At 47.3% G+C, this 16,311-nt stretch overlaps 1 protein-coding gene across 3 annotated transcripts in view; it reads left to right on the top strand.

The window, feature by feature from the left end:
• Positions 1 to 16,311, top strand: part of arhgdig (Rho GDP dissociation inhibitor (GDI) gamma) — a 38,530-nt gene that overhangs the window by 678 nt on the left and 21,541 nt on the right. The window contains exon 1 of one of the 3 annotated variants that reach the window (XM_064316548.1): positions 9,153 to 9,311. The exons of the other annotated variants lie outside the window; for them this stretch is intronic. Within the exon in view, the coding sequence (XP_064172618.1) occupies positions 9,239 to 9,311 (73 nt within the window). The 5' untranslated portion in view covers positions 9,153 to 9,238. Of the gene's footprint in view, positions 1 to 9,152; positions 9,312 to 16,311 lie in introns of those variants that run through there. 3 annotated transcript variants of the gene reach the window in all.

Here is a 16,311-nt window from a genome sequence, read left to right as displayed (position 1 = left end):
TCCGTGTTGAACTTTATTGCGCGGGACGGTAATTTAAAAGAAGGTAGGATACCAGGCTACACAACTTTTTATCAAGCTCGAAGTTGTCAGTGTAACCATTCCCTAAAGTAGTTAAAAAACACGAAACGACCGTAGCCAATATACGAGATTGGTTCTGGGCAAAGCCCACATGCGCGAACAAGTACGAACAGGAATTTCACTTCGATTAAAAGTGAATTTTTTCTAATGAATTCAAACTTCTCATGCAAGGAATGTGCATGCGTTCCTTGCAACCATTTACAGCTGCGGAGTGTCTTTTTTCAAACTAGTTGGTTATAGGCCTACCTTTTTTGGTCTTATACAGGAAACACTTGTGGGATTTAAGAAATTAGAGGTTTAATTCGCAACACAAAAGGTCAATTGGAAATCTAATCCTGTCGTGAACTACGTAAGCTTGCTGTGGTGTGCTGAGAGTCTTGGTTGATTTGTTGTCAATTCATGGGGATTTTGACTCGTTACCAATGTGAGTCTTGTAAATTAAATGCTGAAGACTGACACCTTGGCACGCAGGCTGTCCAAATTCTTTTGCATCTTTCCTTAGGCCTTTCGACAGTCTCTTGCACTCTGTCTCTTAGACACGAGGCGTTTACCGCATCATAATTAATAAGCCTTTCCTCCTATAAATTCTGAAATAAAAAAAGGAACGATTAGAAAGAGGAACACAGAAGGGACGCAGATTTCTTGTAATGAAATATTGATTTCAATCCATTATTAATCAGACTCTGGAACTGTTTATGTCACAAGAAGGTCAAGGGCACGCCAGACCCTCTGCATGCACAATGAAATAAGTTCTGTGCTCCGTGTTTCTCGTTGTAGAAAAGGTACAGAAAGTTAACCCTTGATGTCACCTGTTAGAATAACTGTAAGCCTCAGTGGAGAAGCTTAAGTATGGCCAGATCCTACTGCTTAACCACAAAAGCAGTAGTTTTGCAGCTTTAACATCCTCTGCAAAGGCTGCAATTTGCAAATGCGTGGGTAGTTGGTTTTGTATCTGTGTGTATTTCTGCCTGTTTCTCATGTGTGTGTGTCTGTGCAAGTCTGCTTATATATGCGTGTGTGTGTGTGTTTGCACGCATGCATGGGCATATGTATTTTTGTGTGTCTGTCATGTATGTATGTGTGTGTCTGTATTACTTTACCTGCCTGGGTTTTGGTGAGTGTATGTGGTGTTCGCATGCACACAGATTCACGCGTCCATATTCACGGCAGTTCGTGGATAAGTATTTAACATCAGTACAGTGAGCAGCCCTCATTTTCTGTCTTCGTCTACTGGGAGGAAGAGGAAGTGAAATGTGACTTTGAGAAATGTGTAAATGTACCGTAATGCCTGCTCCTTGGCATTCCGCGTAAATGGCGATAAGGCACGAGTGGTCTCAGATACAGGTAGTTACCCAGCGAGATCAATCGGCCAAAGCCAAACTCCTGTCAGGAAAGCATTGGCTGTACCTCTCAATGCGGCTCATTAATGAGCTGCTCTGCCTGCTTCCTGCCAGCCTAAAAATACGAGGGAAGAACAATCGCACAAAGCTGTACAGCAACATATTTGCTCGGTAACCACAAATGCATGATAAGTGCTCTACATTGCTTTGTTTATTTCTTAGTTGCTTTTTGTTTTTTGCATTTCAGGATGTTGCTGGCACACACATAAACTTCCCGCTGGGAAATAAAAATACAGTTTAAAAAAAAAAAAAAAAAAAAGGGTGGGGGAACGGCCTGCTTCTCAGCAACCCAGCATCATTTCTGACTTTCGTTTCCTCTCAGGTTGAGCTGGAGCTTTCGCGCCTGAGCAGCGCTAACGTATCGCAGTGCTAACATATCGTCGGCAACGCTAATTTATTACAGTGCTAACATATCGCAGGCAGCGCTAATTTATTACAGTGCTAACATATCGCAGGCAGCGCTAATGTGTCGTGGCGCTAACGCATCGCAGTAGGCCTGAGACTCGCAGCTCTCTTCTCTAGTGCCACAGGATATTGGCTCCCCTTCACAGGCCACCATTAATCAGCCCTGTAACCTCTGGGCTGGTAAAAAATCTAGCAAATGTCAGATTCTGTGACAAACCGCCGGTCGTTGTCCGGAAGCGCGCCCCGGAAAGAGCGTTGAGAGGGATGTCACGAGTGCGCCCCATTGACTGGCCCTCCAGCTGACTGGTTTAAAAACTCGGGGCCCCTGAGGGTCCAGCCGAATACTTCCTCGCTGCAGCAGGCCCAGCATGCTTTTCAGTCCACTGCCGTACCTCCCAGTGCGATTGTCCCTTTATCAAAAGAGGTTGTGCTGAAGTGGAGTTTGTGTTCAGAGATGCATTAAATACAAGCGGGGGGGGGGGGGACTACAAAAATATATTTTTTTGCCTGAAGAACATTAGAATCTGCCTTTTCCCACCTCAAGCTGTTGGGAGAGATTTATGCGGCTCTCCTTCTGCGAAAAACCGATTACCCGAGCCAGAAATGAAACGAACGCAATCGTCCACAATAACATAAAGCGCGCGTGTAAATGCCTCGGCTTGGGCAAGCGTGCCGCGTTCGGAGGCAGCAGGCAGGGAAGGGGGGCAAATTGGTTTTACAGGCGATTGACTATAAAAAATGGAAAGAAAGGGGAACCCGCCCCTCCCACATGGCCACTGCGCATAAAAGACTGTACACAGAGTAACGCTGTTAAAATATCGTTAACCTTCATCAGTATATATGCCAGAGGTTCAGCATTGGTTTCGCTAGCCGTTTTTTAAACAATGCGTGATTTTTTTCGTTGCGCACGCACCCACACACACTCACACACATACATGTATATGCGTACACACACACACAGCTACATGTATATGTGCCTACACCACACACACACACAGCTACATGTACACACACACACTCTCTTCTCTTGTCTCTCACTGCTAGGAAAGCCTATAAATAACCTGTTTCAGTGTCGCTGCCATTGATTGATTGACAGACACTAACAGTGACAGATGTCAGCACATTGGAGCATCACTCCTGCTTATGAGAGGTGTATAAAAGCCATTTCAGCTCCCAGCTCTGGGATTCTATGAAAAGAATTAGGATGCTGCAAGATGCCTGTCTCAACAGGGCCACTTCTGCAGTGTCAGAAAGCAGGGGTACCTGCTTAAGCAGATTTGGGGCGGGGCGTTTAGCTGCAGGAACAGACGTGTCCCTTTTGGTTTTTTATTTATTTCTTAATTTTTATTCCAGTGCTTGTAACCAAAAAGCTCCGTCACTGACAGTAGCACTTCTCCCCCGAGGGGAAAGGGCGGGGTCAGGTAGTCGCGGGGGCATTAACAAAGCTCTGCTTGTTAGCTATGTTAATATTTTTTGTTCCTTTTTTACGCTCGTACTACAAGCCCTTTTCAGAAAATGGTTTCGGGCACTTAGCCTACTTCCCCGTAGCGCGAACCAGGAAGTAAGATCAGAAGCCAGAACGCAGCCTCGTGCCGATGCTGTGTCAGTCCATCCGCCGCACTTCCCCCGGCACTGTTCCGCAGTGACATTTTAAAAGGTCACCTTGAGTTTCTCTGCGAAAATAAAACCGACTGTAAAGCCAGCTGTAGAGTTTTCTTGGGTAGACTATATTAAGCATTTACATGAGTGGTCCTTGAAAAAGGCCACCTGTTGCTTTGGGGGCTGGACTTGGTTATCCAACTAAAACCCTGGGTTTAATTGTGTCTGCATAGAATCATACATAACAAGGGATGCATGGTAATCGTATCTATGTCGTATCTGCTGATGAGATAAGATTATGGCCAATTTGATGATGAGACACACACAAGTCACAGAGGTTTGATGCTCCACTGATGGTGTAAATTAAGGGAGAATGTCATGCTCATAAAGTCAGTCTAATCATAGTCATCTGAGCCTCTCTTATTGTTTATTTTTAATTGATCATTTTTGAAAGCCAAACACACAGGCAAACCTACACAGGGACTCTAGTTCTGTAGGCTTTTTGTCTCTGCTTAATAAGGAAGTAAGCGTGTTTGAATATTGTAGAGAACTACAAATATTGCTCCTGAGGCTGCCTAACCGCTCCGCTAACGATGAATTCATCTTTAGTGCAGTAGCTAGCGCACCCCACCCCCACCCCCCAGGGAAACCAGAGTTCATCGCCTCGCTTGTTTCCTGTCGTGAGTAACAGAGTGTGTGCTACGCAAATTTAATTTGTTACATTTTCCTTCATAAGGTGATGTCTGTGCTCATCTACGTCTTCCACGAATGTGGAAGCTTAACGGCAGTTTCCTATTGTGCTATAATGTAGAACAAGGTTCTGTAATTGGCTGTCAAATACGGCTCATTAACATCGACCCCAGAATTTCCCTATTGCGTATCCCTACATATAACATGCTTATGCGTTTGCATAATTCTGTGAAACGGGGCTGTGTTTTTTGGGGAAATGCTCTCGGGTGAGACGCTCAGCAGCGGCATGCCGCCTGTTTGGCGGTAAGAGGAAGCCGTTGGGCGTGCCCTCTGAGAGGAGCCGGCCGCTGCTTCACACCCAGTCAGCAGCAGGCAGGCGAAATGAGTTCTTCTGAAACTCTGTCCCCTCTCCACACTTCCCGCCTCCCTCGGGAAAGCTGTCCTCACTCCTCTCAGCGCTCTGTGAAAAAGAGGATTTTCCGTTCCTGTGCATCTGTGGCCTTGCGGAGCCTGCCGCTGCCGGCTGTTCCTTCTCTTAAGTGGTGGTCTGTGACCGGGAGACTGTCGCCCGCTCGGTAGATATGAACTCCTACATTGCATCCTGCTGTTCATTTGGTGTTGATACTCAAGTCATTTCATAAGTCACTTATGAAAAGTGGTTTGAGCTTGTGCGGCATGCCCTGCTCTGAAGCAATGCGGCCGAGTGGCAGAGCGTACAGGCTTAACTTCCTGTTGTCGGTTATCCCTCTCACTTCCCTTTGCTCACACAGTGTAAGTTCTGTGACGCCTCTGCATTTTAAAGACCTGCGTTTAATGTTCACTGTACTGCGTTTTAGCCAATCATTTAGCTGGTCCGTTCTTTGAATATTCAATTTGTTGTTTAGTCAGCGGATTCTCTTATCTACAGCATCTTACTGTACATTCTTTATTTATGCAGCTGGGTATTTTTACTAGAGGAATTCCAGGTAGCTATCTTTCTCAGTAGCACCTCATTAGGCTGGTAACCGGTGATCTCTGAGTTGTAAGCCGGTTCCCTAACTACCACGCTCTGCTCCCCCCCCCCCCGTCTGTGCCGATGGGTGGTTTAGTGAGGAGCCGCTCACTTCCGGGACATTTTCTCTCTGCGTTAAGCAGCCGCTGAGCTCACCGCGTTGAGCAAGCGGCGAAGGAAACGCGGCATTCACGAGAAGGCGGCAAACTGCAGTGCATCTTCCCCCCCGGGCATTTTTTCAGTCTAGCTGTAGAATTATTTTTTTAAAAATACAAATATTTTTTGTCAATTTCAGCAACCCACTCACAGTTATGGGCACAGATAAAGACATGCACAGGTATTCAGTGAAAGCAGTAGTCTGATTTATCGCCACTGCTGTTGCACGAAACCTTAAACTGTGCCTTCAACCGGCGTCGAGATATTTATGACACATGGCCGGAGGGAGCCGGTACTCGAAACGAGTTATCCGATTGGCTGCCGTATAATACTGCTTTGACTACATTTCATGTATTGTAGGTTTCATTTGGCAAACCGCAGATCTTTTCTCTGAGGAGAATTGAGCTTGGCATTCATTCCAGTATCTGTGCCACGAAGAGCCGCCTTCAGAAAGTAGATGTATGTTTAGGAACGCTTGGGAAAAAAAAAACATAGAACGCTTGAACACGTTCGACAGGAATCGTGTGATGGATTGTGCAGTATGTTGTTTGGGGAGTGATGAATAGTATTCATAACAACAGTGTGCCATTCTTTTAAAATGAAATGGATTTCTTTTTTTGAAGCTCTAAGCCTGCCTGTTGTTTATTTGACATTTGTATCCACAGCTGATTCTATGGGCAATTTTATACCTGGCTTTAAAAAAAAAAAATAAAAAAAATTATTGCAATTTATTTAGAGAGATTAATTCAAATTGTTGTTGTTTTAAAGTGCAAACAGGCCTATTAATTTAGAAAATGACCAGCGGACTTCATGATATAGGCTAGTTTATCAGACATCAGTAAGAGATGGAGACTTATCAGCATGCACTGAATGTGGACAGTCCTCCCTCCTTTTTTATTTCAGTGGTTTTCTGTCCAGTGGGGAGTATTTTTTTTTCTTTACCTCAATTGCTTAGTTTAGGGGGTTCGGGCCAGGTTTTGTATTGTGACTGTAAAGCCTCTTTGTGACAGTGTCTCTGTGAAAGTAGCTGTATTAGTGAAAGTGAATAAAATATGTTTTGCTATAAAAAGGGAGAAAGCAGAGTGGGTAACGGATAGAGAGGGAGGGGGGTCACATGGCGGGGATCTGACCCCCCCGCCCGCTTGTGGGGGACAGTTTGGCTGGAGAGCAGGCTGCCCTACACACTGTGTCACACATCTTACTAAAGAAAATGCTGCTGTTTACTATTTCAATTGTGGCAAGAGTTATAATGTTGCACCTTTTCATATTAAATATATTGAACTATTAAACTGACCCAAATAAAATCTGTTCTCGTGTTTAAGTGCCTTTGAAATATATATTGGAATGCAGAATATTGAAGTATTAATCCTATGAATTTACATTAACGTTGCTTCTGTTGTATATTTCCCATATATTGTTTGTATTCTGAATTGCAATATATTGAGTTTTCAATATTTCAGATTTAATTGTCTGATTTGTTTTTCTTGTGTATGCACTAGGGGTCTTAATTTTTCCCTGTCTGAACAATAGTAATTGGCTTTGGACTCCACTTACCATCAGCCCTTCTGTGAAAAGTTATGTAGCCCTCTGCCATGTCTGCAGTTTTCTCACCCAATCAGAGCCAATGGCAGTGGTTTCTTGGGCAACTTTTAAAATTCACCGCAGGTGCAGTCAGGCACAATGTATGGTTCATGACATCATGACATGGGTAATGTAGGTATTTGATTAAAATGATTTATGGTGAACAGCCAATTTAATGAGCCGCTCACCAGTTTTCATTTATCGCTGCGATGCTATGGACTGCTGGAGTTCGGTTTAATTTGGACCAAGGTGTTCAGCCATGTTAAAGCCCATTCGAGGCCTCTCTTATGGTGCGCAGACGGGAGGAGATCTGCACTGAACGATGCAGCGTGACTCACACAGGAAGACGTGCTGTCTCTTAGAGCTCTTCGGCTGCCAAACACTTCCTGTTACAGACGCTAACCAGCCTGTAAAAAAGCAAAGCGGCTTCGAGACCTTTTTTTTTTTTTTTTGTGGTACCATTTGAAGTAGACAGCGAGCGAATTACTGTCTTCTTGTTTTTGGATGTGTAGAAGTAAGATTCATGCTCTCCTTCAAAGAGCAATATTGGCATTCCTGTGATCAGTGGTCAGATTTAGATGTATCCTTGTTAACAGTGAGGAGCTAAATGCGAACCGTGGGCTAAATTCAGTCTAACTGCCCCATGCTCTGGCCTGAATGTTCACTGGTCTTCAGTTGTTTTACCTCTGTTCATGTTGACTTGAATTGATGAAAATGACAAAACATTTTGGCAGTCAAAAGAAAACCAAAGGAAGGGGGACACTTGACTAAAAATTTAAGTGCTGACCGTTATGGACAGAGCGCTTTGCACTTAGATCCAGCTCCTGAGAAACTGGCATTTGAAATAGTTTGTTTTAAGACGTGGATGTTCACTGAAAGATTTTTTAGTTCACTGCCTTCGCTCGCATGTACAGCTACAGTGATTCCTTTCAGTATTTGAACCCGCAACCCCTCTAGACTATGCCATAGTTGTTGTGTTCAGTTCTCTGAGCTCTGTGCTCCTCTGCTGTCTGAGAGTAGGGTGGGAGCGGTTAATGAATGTAAAGGAACGAGGGAGCGAATGAAGAGAGGAGCAGAGGAAGACCAGCCCCAGACCAGTCACTGTCTCGCTGCTCTCCAGCATCCTGCTCCGTACAGCGTTATAACGCAGTGCATCGTGGGGTCTCTGCTCGGATCACAGTGAGCAAGCGAGATGGAGAGATGGGAGAGGGAGAGAGAGAGAGAGAGATAAGGAGGGAGGCAGAGAGAGAGAGAGAGAGAGAGAGACGGGGAGGACCTTGCCTGGCTGAGAGATCAAAGGGGTGCGCCCCCTTGTGTGGATAGCGATGTCGGGGCCTGTTTTGGGGCGGGGTGGGGAGAGGCACGCGGTTTGACTGATGAGCAGGCTGGGTATTTGACTGAGGGGGCAGGGGTGTTTGACTGACAGGGAGGAGTAGGGATGAGAGGGAGAGAGAGAGAGAGAGCGAGAGAGTTCTCTGCAGTACCGAGGGGAGCTCCCTTTTATATTCCACAGCGTGCTCTGCTAAGAGAGAGAGAGGGGGAGATAAAGAGAAGGAGAGAAAGATAAAGAGAAGGGGGAGAGGGAGCATGAGGGAGAGAGGGGAGAGAGGGGAGGGGGGAGGGATGAGATCATCGCAGCCGCCCAGCTAATGAGTGATGGAGGTGGTAGTGGGGCTGGGCTGAGGCAGAGGGGCTCGTTTCTCTCTCTCTCTCTCTCTCTCTCCCTCCCTCCCTCTCTCCTGCTGGTGAATCGATAGTGTCTGTGAACAGGAATGTGATTTCCACATTACCACCCCTCATTGCGGCGACTGGCTCTCCACACGCGGCTCTCGCCTCTGCGTGGATTACCCACAGATCATCAGTTCGGTTAACGTCTCTCTCTCTCTCCCTCCCTCTCTCTTTCTCTCTCTCTCTCTCTCTCTCTCTCTCTCTCTCTGTCTCTCATTCTCTCTGTCTCTCACCCACTCTCTCTCTGTCTCTCTCTCTCTGTCTCTCACTCTCTCACTCACTCTCTCTCTCTCTGTCTCTCTCTCACTCACCCCCTCACCATCCCTTCTCTTCTCCCCCCCCCGATTCCCACCCACCCCACCGCTGCCACCCCCACCCACGGATTCTCTCTCTTTCTCTCAGTCTCTCCAGCTCTCTGTCTGTGTGTCAGCAGGAGAAAGGAAAGCGTGACCGATCCCTCCCTTAATGTTCACGCTCCCGAAGCTTTCCCCGGCGTTCCGGTAGTTTGGTTTTTTTTTTTTGTTTGTTTGTTTTTGTTTCGCGTGTTTTTTTTTTTTTCTTCCCCCTGCGGATTCTCTCGAGCGGATCTGGAAGCGGACAAGGGGGCGCGATGTTGGGTTGGGACGTGTGCGAGCTGGGCGGGCAGTTTATCCAGCTGCTCTGGCTGACAGTTTGCTACAGAGGTGAGACGCTGTCTGATTTTTCCCCACCCTCTAAATCATTTTGTCATTTTATTTATTTAATTTTCTGAATTATTTTGCGTGGTGCCCCCGAGTCGTGACAGAGAGAAAGGAAGGAGCTGGTGGTGAATTCAAGGCACCGTTCATCTACCTGCTCTTAGTTTCATCAGCTGTGACAATTGAAGTTGCCGTTACTGGTTAGTGAGGGATGATTACTGTTTTAGATGCTCTCCCGTGCATCTCACAACTGTTACACTGGTGTTACACTGGTGTTACTCCCCCCCCCCGCTAATCGCGAGTCGGGGCGCTACGCTGAGGTTCCGCGGCGGCGTTCTCACCAGGCGCTGCGCTGACAGCCGCGTGCATGTGCGCCGACGCGCGTGGCGGTCTGGCGCGCGGCGGCCCGCCCCGGTGTCTCGCGCCCGCCGCCACGCGGTGGCGGCTCGTTATGGAGCCGCCGCCGCCCGCCGGTCCTCCGCCGGCCCTCCCCGCGCCCCGTTTCCACGGCTTTGGCTAGGGGGAGAGTCACCAGGGGAGCGTTTAATTTGCAGCACTGATCTGAAAGGAAGGAGTGGGGGTGGAGGTGGGGGTGGGGGGAGTCTTTTTATGTCTGACATAATGTGGAGCTGGGACGACTGTTGCCACGGCGATCGATGGCTATTGATCAGCCATTTCTTTTTCCCCGTTGCGGCATTGAGCCACGTCCCCGCTCCTGTGCGCTGTAATTGCGTGTTGTCTTATCTCGCCGTGGATCGAGTGGGGGGGCTGGGGGGCTGGGGGGCTGGGGGGTCAGGGTGCTGTGCTCTGCAAGATGCTAATAGCTCATCTCCACACTGGCAGCCCTTTAAGACTAAAGTGAAATTAGATGGGAGAGGAAATATACAGTGCAGGTGTATTCTTGTTGTGGTGTGTGTTTTAATATGAAGTCTATTTGTGGGAAGTAGGCTATATTTTGACATGTTTTGTAATATATGGGTGCAATATGTTTTTGACACGTGTAGTATACATGACTTAAACGCACAGTCTCATTACTTTTTCATGAAGCTGTGCTGTGCAGATCCCAAATGGTGTAGTGTGAAGTCAGGCTTCACCGTGGTGTGTTTGAAGGCAGCTTCTGAGGCGATATCAACTGTGTGTGTGTGTGTGTGTGTGTGTGTATATGTGTGTGACCATGTCCATTCCTGGTGTGTGTGTGTGTGTGTGTGTGTGTGTGTGTGTGTGTGTGTGTGTGTGTGTGTGTGTGTGTGTGTGTGTTTTGTGTGTGTTGTGTGTGTGTGTGTGGTGTGTGTGTGTGTGTGTGTGTGTGTGTGTGTGTGTGTGTGTGTGTGTGTGTGTGTGTGTGTGTATATGTGTATTGTATTGTCTGAGGCTGTCTTCACCTGTCGCATGCTATGAAAGGTCAGTGGATGTGAGGGTGAACCATGAACACTGAAAGAGATTCACCCAAACTCCGCCTCTCCTCTGGTGCCTGCTGGGGATAGGGCCTGAATCCGCTCCATCCATCAGTGGTCCATCCGTAGCTATGGCTACTATCTACAGATTGCCGGAATTGTAACCCTGGGAGAAAAGCACACCCTGTTAAGGCCGATAGGCTCCTTTTGATTTTGAGTGAACTAAAGCAGGTGCTCCTCTCTTTTTCAAAGTGCTGTTTTTGAAGTTGGCGCCATTTAAATGCACAGGTGTGATCTTGTGGGTAAAATCCGGGAAGGCTGTGCAGTTCTGCACATGCAGGTAAGGCCTCCTGCCTCTCAGATATGACTCCGTCAGTTTCTTTTCCAGGTGATAGTAGAGTAGAAAGGTACACTACATGGCCAAAAGCATGTGGACACCTGCCATCCAACTCAATACATACCCAATATCAAATTTATGGGAATTAATATGGAGTTGGCCCAGCCTTTGCAGCTATAACAACCTCCACTCTTGTCGGAAGGCTTTATACTAGATGTTGGAACGTTGCTGCCGGGATTTGCTTAAATTCATCCAGAAGAGCATTGGTGAGGCTGGGCACTGATTGGGCGATTAGGCCTCGCTGTTGGCTTTCAAATTGTCAGAGCTCTGTGCAGGCCAGTCACACCGTTCTCAACAAAACCATTTTTATATGGACCTCCCTGTGTGCCCAGGGGCATTGTCTTGCTGAAACAGGAAGGGGCCTTCCCCAACAGTTTGGGGAAGTACAGAATCATCTAGAATGTGATTGTATGCTGTAGCATTAACATTTGCCTTTGCTGGAACTAAGGGGCCTAACACCGAACCATGAAAAACAGCCCCAGACCAAGGGGTGTCCAGATACTTTTGGTCATGTAGTGTAGTTTGCTTTTATGATCTTCCACTCCCCTTTTTGAAGGCTTTTGAGGTTGAAACCCCCTGCAGCTGTACCCCTGAGGAATGGGTATGAACTTGAATGGAATGCCAATCCACCTGTAGACACGCAGGCGATTCAGGGGTTTCCCTGAGTTAGGGTTAATTGCCATAATGGGTGGAGCTAAAGATGTCTTGACAATGACCGATTCATATGCACCAATCAAAGTGCCCTTCCGTCAGCAGTATGACACCACGATTGGCTCAAATTTGGTGAGTAGGTGGTAACAACACATGATGGCTGTGATGGTCTGTGAAGTTCTCTTTCCTACCTACTATACCTATAGTGGCTGTCATTTAAACATAATGGGTATGGAGCTATTAATTTAGAAGTATGAAATCAGTATACAGGTGCTGAGTGGGGCTTGTTCGGATATGAAATAAACTGAAAGAGGGCATTCTTTGCAGTGAAACAAAACAATTTATTTGCGTTTAGACATGCCAAATGGCTAGTTACACTTTGAAAAGCCCTCCCTTGGATTTATGCTAACGTTAGCTCTCCTGTTGCTCTGTGTATACAGGGTCATTCAGTCCAGGTTCAGTCAGATTGCGGCTTCCTACCGAACCAGGGGCAAACTAGTCATGTATGCAAATGAAATTCCGAGCTGTGCACGATGCGTTGTTCACACACACACACACACACACACACACACACACACACACGCTGGTCTCAGTAGCCCCGTCTTACTCGCCCTGATGGTCGGAAGCTTGCTTCTGCTGCGTGCGGCGCACACACGGTTAAGCTGGACCGAGGCGAGGCGAATCTATCACCGAGCGTCGAATCGTCACCCATGTGTTCTCGAGACGAGTTTGCGATAAAACGTCAGCCGCGTTGGAATGTCTGAGAAGCGCGCGGCGCTCGGGCGAGCGTTCTCTCTTCACCCCGCTGTCACAGAAGCGCTGACGGAGACGGGCCTCGCCGCCACTGCGGCTCGCGCTCACAGGAACTCATTTCCTGCTCTCAAGCTGCATAAAGATCACCGTGACACACGCAATAAAGAGATTAAAGATGAAGGAATACCAGCGCCTGTTTCAGTGTGTACTATTATTATTAACAGCAACTACAATCATGAAAAAACAATTATTATTATTATTATTGATTCATAATTATAATTACAATAGTAATCATCACCATCATCACAAAAATCAGTTGTAGTAGTAATAATATTTATCGTTTGCAAATCCAGGCCATAGGAAAGTCTTTGAGTTTTAGTGGAGAGCGGTTGAATGAATGGCAGCACAGGCGTTAATTACCTGCCTGTCAGGGCGGGGCGTGGCCGGGTTCTGCCAGGCTGATTGGCTAAGCTCTGAAAGGGTGTGAGGGGTGTGTTTCTGCTCCGTAACGAGCAGGTAGGGTCTGTGGTGTGACTGCACAGCCTGGACCCCTCTTTGGCTGCGCTCGTTTATGAGCAGTGGGGCAGTCAACGCGCCGGAGCCGCCACCTCCCTCCTCAAAGCCCGATCCCCGCGGGACTGCCGTGAGCCACCAGGCCCATCGCTCACTGCCGCTCATTTCACCGTCAGTGCTCTTCCTGCCATTTTGGGTCTCTTTCTTCACACCGCGTGCTGTTGGAAAGCATGAGTTGAATGAAAGGTCCTCCCATTTGGATTTGAGTTGAACGGTGGGAACAACATTTACTGTAAATGACACCGAAATATAAAATATAAATGAAAAAAATATGAGTATAATAATGTGCTTAGAGTATTGGCAGTGATGTATGCAATCCTTCAAGAGCACTGTGGGACACTGTATAGAATGATTAATGTTTACTTTGTCATCGTTATTGATGACTGCCCTCTAATTGGGCCTAATTTTGAAGGAGGGCGGTTTCTGTGTGAAAGGGCCCCAGGGAAGGTTTTGGGGCATCGACGGCACAGCGCACAGCATTGGCTACGAGCCCCCAGAGCCCAACGTCCAACCAAACGCTCTCGCTGGGTTTAATACGCTAATATAACCACCTCCAGCGGTTTTTATTGCTCTTAAAGCATGTACAATAAACTCCCCCGCCCCTTGCAAATGAAGCTCGTAAGGGTTGCTCTCAGTTTGGGGGGGGGGGGGGTGGGGTCAGTTGGTGCTCTTAGAGCTGCGTAGCAGTGTGCCAGAGGGCTGGCTTCCACACCGTCACCGCCCCCGCACCCCCCACGCCACGCCATGGTCCCCTCGATCAAAGAAAATCCAGCGTGTTGTGGGTGGAAATTTGTTGTTGATGTATTTATTTGTGCGGTATAGCTCATTTTAGAGTGATCGCTAATGACTTTGGTCAACATCCGATGAACGCGTGTAATGTTTAGAGCTTTTAACGGTTGGAAACCTTTATCTACGGTTGCGTATTGGGAGTCAAAACCGAAATGAATTCAATGCAGCGTCTTAAGAGGACCTGGATGCGCTGAGCCTGTTGACAGAGGTTTTCCGTGATTTGCATTTAATTTATTGCTGCTAACCTTCCTGTAATTAACATTGCTTAATGCTGCTTCAGTAGTAATGATGGCCCTTAAGCTGATGGGTTTGAGAGAGCCTGTGCGTGCTGTACTGCTGCCAGGCAGGTTCCGTAATCTCCCCACACACACACAGCGTGGTGCGGGTTCCACATAAGGCAGCGATTATGTTTCAGGCTTTCAGTTCCTCTTTCCGTTACTAAGCGTCTTTTTGCCCTCAGACATAATTCCATAACTCCAAGGGAAGAGCACTGTGAGGTCAGACCGTGTTAGAAGCCACTCATTGAGTAACCACAGTTGTGGCTGTCGCCTGTTTTTTTTTTATTCCCGATTTTCCTTTGTTCGTTTGTTCTCCCTGTTTGGAACAGCCGGCTGATCTGGTCTCATTACCGCTGCATCCTCCGCTGATTTGGGGGAGCGCAGACGAGCGCCCGTTCTCTCCCAATGGAAGCTTCGGCCAATGGCGTGCCCTCCTCTGGAGCTGCCGCCGGCCACCGCTGCTACCGGCGCGGTCCAGATTAAATTCCCTACTGTGGGGGGGGGGTCAGTGCCCAGAGAACCGGCCCTTCGGCTGGACGTGCCCCCAGGGGGGGGCGATCGTTTGCATTTTTAATGCGCCGTTCGGTACAGACGGCGGACAGAAGAGCGGAATGGAAAAATCCATACGGGCCCTTATCGGACCGCCCCCCGCCCGTCCTGTCCTATTATGCGCCGTGCTTATTTTGCTGTAATTGGCCATTTCTTCCCTGGAAATGCTGCGCCGGCTCCCACATGAATTTGGGCGAGCGGAGCGCTGTCTGTGTGTCCCCCCCCCCCTGTCTGAGCGGGCTGCAGGACTCGTGAGGTTCGGCAGGGCTGGGCTCTGCCAGGGCAGTTTGTAAGCGCAGCCTCCAGAGAGCGAATTGAACGCTGATTAATATTACGGTGGAGGTGATGATGATGAGGCTTAACAGTCATTGTGGAACAGTTTCAGTGTTCTTTATTGTTCAAGGATGAACTGCTGTTTTTTTGCCCCTAAATTTGGTATCAGAGTTTGTATCTGTGCCAACCAAGCACAAAGAGTATTGGAGCTGAAGTGTGTGCATACCAATGCACTCATTCAATGAGCCAGTGACTATTTCACAGCATATAGGCTAGTCTGTGTATTACTACAGGAAAACAAGGGACTATTTTACACCCTATAGTCCATACAAATACTACAGGAGAGCCAGGGACTATTTTACACCCTATAGTCCACACAGTACTACAGGAGAGATAGGGACAATGTCACACCATATAGTCCACATAGTACGGAAGGAGAGCCAGTGACTATTTTACACCCTATAGTCCACGCAGTACTACAGGAGAGCCAGGGACTATTTTACACCCTACAGGCCACAGTACTACAGGAGAGCCAGGGGCTTTAGACCCTATAGTCCACACAGTACTACAGGAGAGCCAGGGACTCTTTTTTTTACACCCTATAGTCCAAACAATACTACAGGAGAGCCAGGGACTATTTTACACCCAATAGTCTACATATGTGGTTAGCACCTTTATGAAGTGAACCACCTGGAGGCCGAAACTCCACCTAAGATTGGTCCATATTGAGTTATTAATATCAGTAATGCTTTACTTATTTCTGCATGCTGAACAATTTAAATAGTAAAATAAAAATTGTACCACTGAACCAACATGCAACACTTAAGTTTTGTTTTAAACCTGTGACCCCCATTCTTTTTCAAGTTGCACCTTATCTGGGGCTGTGTTGCATCAAAGCTGCTATAGTCAACTTGAAATCAGGGGGTCTTCATTGATATTCTGTTTACGTTTTTCAGACAAAGATTCTCCACCCCACTTAACAAAATTATAATTTCACGGCAGCTGCTGATTGGCCATTGGGAAATGGCACTCAAGCTCTTGACCAATTATACACTCCATTTAAGTAACAAAGCGTGGAATTTGAATGAACCGGAAACCCAACGGATGGTTCATGGACAACACAGCCTTTGCTCTAAGCCCCGCCACATAAACGCCGTTATCTGAATACCCGAGTACCTTAAACGAGCCCAGAGCTGACCATCTTTCCTGTCCACAGAGAGCTTGTCTGTAATCCCATTTGATGTTTAGAGGACTGTATTTAAGTGAATCATTTATGAAAGGGGGGGGGGGGTGTATGGGTCAAGAGAGTACACCACACACTCAACTGAGATGCAATTTATGATTCATAC

Source organism: Anguilla rostrata, chromosome 17 (assembly GCF_018555375.3).
Source record: "Anguilla rostrata isolate EN2019 chromosome 17, ASM1855537v3, whole genome shotgun sequence".
NCBI lineage: Eukaryota > Metazoa > Chordata > Actinopteri > Anguilliformes > Anguillidae > Anguilla > Anguilla rostrata.
Note: the sequence above shows the minus strand (reverse complement) of the source record. Positions and strands in the feature narration are given on the sequence as shown.